The sequence below is a fragment of the Erpetoichthys calabaricus genome, chromosome 4 (assembly GCF_900747795.2).
Source record: "Erpetoichthys calabaricus chromosome 4, fErpCal1.3, whole genome shotgun sequence".
Lineage (NCBI taxonomy): Eukaryota > Metazoa > Chordata > Cladistia > Polypteriformes > Polypteridae > Erpetoichthys > Erpetoichthys calabaricus.
In genome coordinates, this window is record NC_041397.2 from 141,343,223 (window position 1) to 141,353,006 (window position 9,784).

A 9,784-nucleotide genomic window follows, 5' to 3' on the forward strand; every position below is an offset into this window, starting at 1 on the left:
GACCCCTTCCCATTTATCTTGGCAGATCAGTTTAAATATCTAGGTATAAATATCACAAGTAAATATAAAGCTCTTTTTCAACAAAATTTTGCTATCTGCATGGAAAAAACTTAAACAAGACGTGAATAGGTCTACCGTCCATCTCACATTAGTAGGTAGAATTAACACTGTCAAGATAAACATCCTTCCCAACCTTCTTTTTATCATTTCAAAGCATCCCCATATACTGTATATTAAGAAGCATTTTAAAACAGAGAAACTCATATCTGTTGTGCCTTTACGTGACAACCACCTTTTTCCACCCTCTCAAACTTACACAGCAGTTAATATTTGGAAAATGTCCGGGATTAAAACACTTAAAGACTTGTACATAAATAATGTCTTTGTAGCCTATGAACAATTAAGCTTCAAATTCAAAATCTTATTAACACAATTCTTCCACTACTTTCAAGTTAGAAACTTTATTGAATGGAACCTGCCCAATTTTCCTGATCTCCCGCTTATTTCTATTCCAGAAGAAATACAGTATTGATCAGCCTTGAAGAATCAGATAGCATTTCTGCAATTTATAAAAACATTTTAAAGACCAAAAGGATACTCTTCCTTCCTTGCTTCCTTTAAAGATTTGCTCTGGTTGTTGGCTCTCCTTTATTTCTCTTGGGTGGGGGTTGAATTTTTGGCTTGTTTGTTTAGTTTGACTTGATTGTATTGTTTTTTTTTTTTTTTTTGCTTCTAATTAATATCAATAAAATAAAAAATGAAGAAAAACATTTAAACATATGAACATATGTATATTGTCTTTTCAATATTTCACTCATTTAACATTCACTTTTTATTTAGTACTACTCAGTAAGGTCTCGAACAAGGACCTTTTATTGTTACAAGGAATATTACTGAAGAAAAATATTCAGAATACGTGACTAGACAATAAAAAATGTGTATATAATGGATCAATCCATCAATAACTTTTCTTAAAGTAATAAACACAAGCAAAATGTAAAAATAAAATTAAAAGGTAATAGTCACATATAGAATTAATTCTGTTCAATCTATACTCAGTAATCTATCCATCCATTTTCTAAAACTACTTATCCAGAAAAGGATCATAGGGAAACTGGAGCCTATTCCAGCAAGCAACAGGCACAATGCAGGAACACCATCTGGATAAAACGACAGCCCATCACAGAGTGACCACACACACATGCACATACACACACACTAGTGATGTGCATTGAACGAGCAAACTAGTCCTTTTGTACTTGTCTTCATCTCTGAACAAATGTGCTGGTTCACTGACATTAAAGAATTAACCTTTTTGAGGCCTGCACAGTATGTATTACGTTTTATATTGCATTCCACGACCGTCCAGAGCTATCATCGTAACTTTATTTAAACGGCTTGTGTCTTCGGGAAGTAGCCTATCAGTAAACTGTTTCAGCAACTTTCCAATGACTGACTTGGTAGATGACACCAAATACTTCTCATTGATCGGTTCACTCTGACTGAGTGGCTATGACTGTCTTAGTACACTGACTGACGGAATGAACCGGTGTGCTCCCTACTGATCTGGAGACATTCGTTCATGAACTGCAGACAAGAGATATTTACAGTACACTGAACTAGTTCACCAATGAAGAACTGCTGAACTAGTTCACTGAAGGAATTAGTTCATGTACTGAATCGAAGAGTGAACTGCTGACCTAGTTCATCGAAAGAATCAGTTCATGTACTGAACTGAGGAACAAACTATAGACAGTTGACTCACAGTGCAGTACACTGAACTAGTGCATAGGAAGAAAGAGTTTGTGTTCTGAACTGCAGACAAGAGACTCACGGTACATTGAATCGCAGTTCAATTCACTAATAATATATGTACGGGAGATTGTGTAAGAAAGGACAAGATATAAAAGAAAGAAATTGCAGATTAATGCAAAACTGAAAATAATTTTATTTAGTCATATTTCAATGTTCTCACAGTTTTATTGTGATGTCTGCACTATTCTAAGGTTCTATTTGTAGGATTGTTTATTTTTCTATTTATTGTTGAAATCATATATATTGTCAAAATTGAACAAAGAGTGTTATTATTAATCATGTTGTTGCTTGCTTTTTATATTTTTGTATTGTTTGGTGGTTAAAGTTGTTACATGGTTATGATACTATTCTAAATTTTAAACTAGAATATACCTTGTTGTTGTTTTTGAAGTAAATGAATCAATGATTCATAGATTTGAATCATTTTGGTGAACTGAAAAGAATTAATCAAATCACTTAAAGGAATCATTTTCAACATCACTAACACACACACACATAGGGACATTTTAGCATTGCCGATCCACTTAACCTGTATGTCTTTAGAAATGGGGAGAACATGCAAACTCCAAAAAGTGAGCACATTGGACTTGAACCTCAGTTTCTTTGTTGCAAGGCTTACCAATGAACCACCATGCTGTTGAATGAATTCCATCAACCCTTATGCGGTTTGAGCTAGCCAATTTTAAAAAATCATTCAAAGTACAGTTTTTTTAATATGTCTATATTATTTTTTGCACATTAAGTAAGATATACATTTATTCATTTCAAATGGTGCGTATCTAGTTGTAGTAGTCAAAAATGCTGAGGAACATCCCTTATTTTAGATCTCTTAGTGCAAATACTTTAATCCCATGAGAACTGTTAAAAATGCCAAGAGGGACCACCCATTGGTCATTTAGCAGAGAATTTGATGAATCATATACTGTGTTCATTTGTAGTGAATGCATTACATTAAAAGTATTTGTGAGTAAGTGTAATATATAAGTTATATTTTGCTTGAAAAGTAGATAAGCCTACATTTTACACTCTTTCAAATCAAAATTAAATGAAAACCTTGGAAGTTATCCTAAATTAACTTTAAACAAAATAGCATTTCTTGAACCGCCTGCTGTGACTCAATTAAGTAGGCTCTGGCACACCCACTTGTCTTCTAAAGTCCTTTAATTAGCTGCATGGATTTCTCCTGCATGAAGTCGATGTGCTTATATGAGCATAGCTTACATATTCCAACAGAATCTCGCCACTACAGGTCCCATCAAAAATTACATAATGAAAACAGAAGACTTTTAAAACCAAATCTGTAATAAGCTGCCTCAAAGCACCAATTGTGGGAATACAATAAGATAATTTTAAGACAACTAGAGATGAGAAAACAGGTACATACATGGATGGATAAAAATCCCCCAAAGCACAATAAAGCCAATTAAATAGAAATGGGGAAGAATAGCACATCCACGGATGTCTGCACAACAAGAAATCATCCAAAAATTGGTATGCATATGAGGAAGACACTAGTGAGGGAAGCCACCAATAGACTTTAGCTAAATCAAAAAAGTACAGTCACATAAGGCTGAGGAGCAAAAGATGTAAAAAATAAATCCTTCTTGGAGAAGTTTGTAAACTAAAATTAATACTGGCAAAGATTTGTATCTTCTGTTCCTATTTCAAGAGGTATCTGTATGAGATATTGGGACAACTTAAGATCGCCTTAACAAGTGATCCTGGTGGACTTGTCTCCTCTAGCTTGTTAAATTCCTTATTCTCTTATATTCAGATGTTTAGTACAGTTTACCAGAATGTACATGGAATGCTCTGAGGCCAGATTAATAAATATCCAATGATTTTTTTGACGCTAAATATAATGATACAAGAGGTACAATGCATATATAAGGTAGCAGGTGTTCTGGACTTCCTAAACAGAAGATAAGCTTATATCATCTCATGTATGTATCATGACAGAACAAAAAAAAAGAAAATCAAAAGCAAGGGTTACGGCTGAACTCACTGCACCTATAAACCTTTCGCATGGACCTACTCCATCATGCAGCATATTATTGGCTGTCAGAAAAAGGAACAAACTCGCAAGGACTTTGGAAATGTGGATCTGTAATGGAAAGTCATTACGCAGTTCTATAATTTGACATGTTCTTTGATTTTTAAGTGTAAATTGATATGCTCCAGCAACTGCAGTCGTTAATTTTGGAATCCCCTCATAACAATGAGTTGTGTAATATGAAATCGGATTAAGATTAAAAAAGGCTGAAACCAAACAAATCACACAACTAACTGGATAATATTTATATCATAGTGCTTAAGAAGGTTAGTGAGTACATAGTGGTGGTACTCCTTACCATACATTTTTGTAGAGGCTTGAAGATAGATAATATTGCCCTATGATATAAAAATGTGATTAAGCGACTCCAAGTAACTATAAGTCAGCAAGTTTAACATGTATTATGAGTAACTTAATGAAAGTGAGCTTCAAGTTGCATAAGTTTGACAACAACTTAACTCCAGGACCTTTTTGCTGACTTCCACTGTTCTAACTCCACTCCAAGTGGGCCCGCTGCTTTCCTAGTTTCATCTTTATCAGTGCTTTTCCAACCTTCTTTTGCAAACCCCACATCTTTGTCATTCTATTTTTCTCACAATTGACATGTTTATTTCATTCTTTCTCCTCATTCATCAACTTCTCTCTATATACTTCCTCTATGCACCTATAATCCCATTACTATCAATCACAATGTTCCCTTCAGCACTTTTCAAGCATGCCTACTGCCACATGTATTTCTTTTGCCATCCCCCTGGCTATCCTGAACATATTTGTCTTTCCTTCCTCATTCTGCAGCTCATTTACAATACATTTACATTTACCTATTTGGCTGATGTCTTTATCAAAGGCGAATTACAACACTTATGATACAATTGATTGCATTACACTAGCAGACCCCATTTCATACCTTCTTGTACCCTCTCAACTGTTTATCTAGCATTTTGCTTTGCTTTTTACATATCACTGGTCTCCTTATTCTTCTATTTTCTGCTATTCCTTGCTGCATCTCCACATTTCCTCAAGTGGCATCTCTATCTTAGCAGTCCACCACCTTGTTTCCTTGTGTGCAGCAGACTCTTCTTTTGTTATCTGCCACGCTTCCTACTTGTCATCCATAGCCGATGATTCTGAAGTCCCATTTGCTCTTGCTACCAATGTTTCACTTACAAATTCAAACTTCCCTCCATATAGGTCTCCAGTTTATAATAAAGACTGAAGTATGAAATATGCAAAAACGTTAAAGCAGCTGAACTTTTTTATTTAATAAATGGAGATTAAGAGGTGGCATGAAGGAAGTGTTCAAAACAATGAAGGGAAGTAGGATAGGGGATCTCAGCTTTTACTTTAAAATGAGAACACGGGGACACAGATAAAAACTTAAGGGTAAATTTCCCACAAATGACTGAAAAGTTGTCTTCACACAGAGAACCATAGACACATGGAATAAATTACTAACTAGTATGGTAAATAATGGAGTTTTGGCGAAGCTGTGTGAACAAGATTAATGAGTGTTGTTTAATTGAATATCCGGTGTGTCTAAATTTCCTTAATGCTATAATGAATAATTGTTTTTAAGAAAAAATAAGAGAGCAATGCAACAATTCATTATTCAGCACTCGTTCAAACAGCTGTGACTCTTGCAGATAGTATTATTAGGGTGTTTGTGAACAAATATGGAAAATTCTATGCCAAATAAAGGATTAACCTTCAGAAATATCTATTTCCCTTACAAATGAATCATCAAAGTGGAAAGTCTGCAGGCTAGAAGATGCAGAGCTTGGAATTGTACCTTTTATCTAGTTCTCCGCATTGTGAAAGATTTTTTTTTTCTTTTTCTTATTTTGTTACAGTTATTCTTCTTCGCCCTTTAACATACTCTGTGATTTATACATTATTACCAACTCCAAACTAATTAATCTGTTTTCAAATCCTAATTCAGGGTAGTTGGGGGGAATCAATTTGTGCGTGTGATGACATGGTTAAATGGTTTCTCAATGTAAAGACAATGTGGATGGTGAATGAAAAGAGAAAACTTTGCACTCTACTTCCTCCTCTAATACGATAGTTATATATAAATGAAAAGTACTCTATAACTATATATAGTTATGGTATTCTGATCACTCCAAAGTTAGCACCTGATTTCACTGATAATATGCAAAGCCTCACAGATCCAGTGTCTTCAGTTCAAATCCCGTGCAGGTGATTGTTTGTGTGGAGTCTGCATGTTCTCCTGTGTCTGTGTGGGCTTTTTTTCTGGCTTCTCTGATTGTCTCCCTAAAAATTATGTTGATATTCACTATAAGTCAGAATGGGTGTGTGTGTGTGTGTGAGCTGGCTCTGTGTTGGACTGGCTTCTCTTCAGTGCTGCTAGAATAAGCTCTGGTGCCTGTGATCCTACAATTGAATAAGGTTTGAAAATGTATGTATGCATGTTTGTGTATAATACATAATTTTAGATTTGAATTTATATCAGTAAAAGTGTGATGGAAAATATTTAAAAACATTACGCTTATGAATTCTAACTCTGAAAACTTCAAATTAAAAATGGGTTATGGTCAGAGCAAAAATGAACAAAAAGCTCTACTCACTGTAGCCCTCCATGATATGATTTGAGTAGTAAGGTACCGCAGCCATGTTTAAAAAATTATGCAATAGAAACTTCATGCCCATCAGGTGTCAACGTTTCCCACAGAGCACATACAGTCGAAATTTTAACTGCACACATATTAGTCATTTTACACATTTCATTTACTTCTCCCCATTCTCAGTTCCACCATTAGAACTAAGATGACAGGCCATCTTCCATCCATCTTGTCATCCCATAACCATTTTCTGAATATGTTTATAACCTAACCTAGTAGGCACATCTTTGTAAAATAGGAGGGAAGTCTGGAGTACCAGAAGAAAAACACATTTGGACGCAGGTGGAACTTAAAAAAACACAGTGACCTGAGTGGAGGATTTTAAACTAGGGGTCTCGATTCTTAAGGCAGTAGTGCTCACACCTGAGACAGCCACTATTATATGTCCATCCATTTTCCTGAGCTGCTTGTCTATGGCAGCTAGGGCCTACCCCAGTAGTCATTGGGCACAAAGTAGGAACAAACCCTACACAGGGCACCAGTCCATTGCAGGGAAAGCACACACACACACCAGGCACATACTAGAGCCAATTTAGCATTAACCTAACCTGCATGTCTTTGGACAGTGGGAAGAAATGGGAGAAAACCTACTCAGAAACAGGGAGAACATGAAAGGGAGAACCTAAGATGCAATCTCTGGACTCCTTAATACGAGACATCAGTGCTACCATTGTGATTATATTATATTATATTATATTATATTATATTATATTATATTATATTATATTATATTATCCATCCATCCATTATCCAACCCGCTGAATCCGAACACAGAGTCACGGGGGTCTGCTGGAGCCAATCCCAGCCAACACAGGGCACAAGGCAGGAACCAATCCCGGGCAGGGTGCCAACCTACCGCAGGACAGACATGGACACACCCACACACCAAGCACACACTAGGGCCAATTTAGAATCGCCAATCCACCTAACCTGCATGTCTTTGGACTGTGGGAGGAAACCGGAGCGCCCAGAGGAAACCCACGCAGACACAGGGAGAACATGCAGACTCCACGTAGGGAGGACCCAGGAAGCGAACCCAGGTCCCTAGGTCTCCCAACTACGAGACAGCAGCGCTACCCACTGCACCACCGTGCCACCCCATATTATATTATATTATATTATATTATATTATATTATATTATATTATATTATATTATATTATGTGGTGCTGTGGGTAGTGGTACCACCTCATGGATTGAGCATTGTAGGGATAACACCTACACCTGGACATATGGAATTTGCTTGTTCTGTGTGGGGGTATGTATGTATGTGTGTGGATTTTCCTTCCCATACTCCAGTTTTCCTCTCACATCATCAAAGACTTGCAGTTTCGGTTAACTGAAGATTTACGATTGGTTCAGTGTGTGTGTGTATGTGTACTTGAGTGGGCCCTTCAAAGGACTGGCATTCTCTTCAAGACTGTTTCCTGTCTTGTGTCCAGTAATTCCAGCATGGGCTCCAGCCCACCTACAAACCTAAACTGGTTTAAGAAGGTTGGATATTATATTATATTATATTATATTATATTATATTATATTATATTATATTATATTATATTATATTATATTATATGCCCCCTCATTTTCTAAAACCACTTGATCCGAGGCGGAGTAGTGATAAGTCAAAATCCTGGGAACTTTAGGTACAAGTAATTTATTGTAGAGCACTTATACACTTACACAGTCATCTACATGAAACTATTTAGAATTAGCTATTAATTCACTATAATGTATATATATATTAGCTGGGGTGGGATAACAAAATATTATTTAAGCCAACTATCCATTTGTTGAACATGCTTTAACCAGTACACAGTCATGGTGAGTCAGTGCACAAAGCTGGCCATTAGGAGATGCCAGTTCGTATCATACCTATAATATTTATCCATCCAGTCATTCATCTATTAATTATTAATCCACTAACCCAGATCAGAGTTTTTGGAAGCTAATTACTATCCTCATATTATTTCCTTAGATCTTGTATTCCAATGGGGAGCCCACGCAAGTAGTATCAGTCACAAGACACAACCCAAGCCTAGGTACGATTCCAGTTCATGACACAGTGCATTATCACATACAGGCTGAATTTAGAGACACCAAATACCCAGACACACCTGAGGTATATCCAAGTGCTTCCAGTCCACATTATACTTTATTATATTATTGTCCAACCATCCATTTTCTAACCTGCTTCATACTCCGCATGGTTGTGGGGGAGTTGGAGCCTATCTCAGCAAGCATAGTGTGCAAGGCAGGAGCAATCCCTGGACAGGGCACAAGTCCATCATTTTGTAAAAACTCTCACACATAAGGCACGCATACTTGGGCCAATTTTGCCTCGACATTCCATGTAACCTGCATGTCTTTGTATTGTGGAAGGAAATCATAGTACATGCACACTCTATGTAGGGAGAAACCAGAGCATGAACCTTGGTTATAAACATATTAGATGAAATTAAATTAGATTAGATTAGATTAGATTAGATTTATTCAGTTTATTATAAGATGATCTACAGTCAGACTAGTCTAAGCAATGGGTAACCCTGTAAAAAAACACAATGCGGTACACATAAGTCATTGTTAATTTGTTGTTGAAACTTACACAGTTTATTGGTGTTTGCAGAATTTGGATACTCAGTAAAGGAAAAGGAAGATGGTGAAAACCAAACCACTTATGGCTTGCTGGCCATAACTAATAATTGGCTTGCTAACTGTAGCTAACTCTTCTCTGATTAATCTATAAGTATGCCATTCACCGTATGTTAAGTATATATAAAAAATTCTCTAATCTTGATGCACTAAACATGAAATGGAGTGAAATTGTGATCTACTCAGTCACAAGAAAATAAGATGGACAAGAAGAGCAAAGGCACAATAAGAAGGTAATAAGATGACTACCTGCTGATAATCCACTGGCTCCGTGGCTCGATGCTGGCAAGCAATCCGCTGCCCCAGCATGGTGCATGATGAGAGGCAAAGCTGAAGATTCCGATGCCAGGGCAGAGAAAGTGTCCACACTGCTGAATGGCTGGCACGTCATTTGTCTGCTTGGACCGTTAGCTCCACGCTGAATGCTTCTTTGCCTCTTCAACGCTGAACCACCTTGTCTGTCACCCTCCCATTGCTGCCTTGACTTACATAAATTTAAGAGCAGCTGTGCTCCTCACACTGGTTGTGTGCAGGTATTTATAGGGCCACGGTGCTGATTTGAATTGGCTTTCCCAGGGGTATTACTATCCTCAAGCAGGTAGCCCTCCTTACTTCAGCACAATACA

At 36.8% G+C, this 9,784-nt stretch overlaps 1 protein-coding gene across 1 annotated transcript in view; it reads right to left on the bottom strand.

Moving 5' to 3' along the window:
* pou1f1 (POU class 1 homeobox 1) overlaps nucleotides 1-9,549 on the bottom strand; it is a 56,064-nt gene extending 46,515 nt beyond the window's left edge. The window contains exon 1 of the mRNA XM_028801103.1: nucleotides 9,408-9,549. Within this exon, the coding sequence (XP_028656936.1) occupies nucleotides 9,408-9,549 (142 nt within the window). The remainder of the gene's footprint in view (nucleotides 1-9,407) is intronic.
* Between the last annotated feature and the right edge of the window lie 235 nt (nucleotides 9,550-9,784).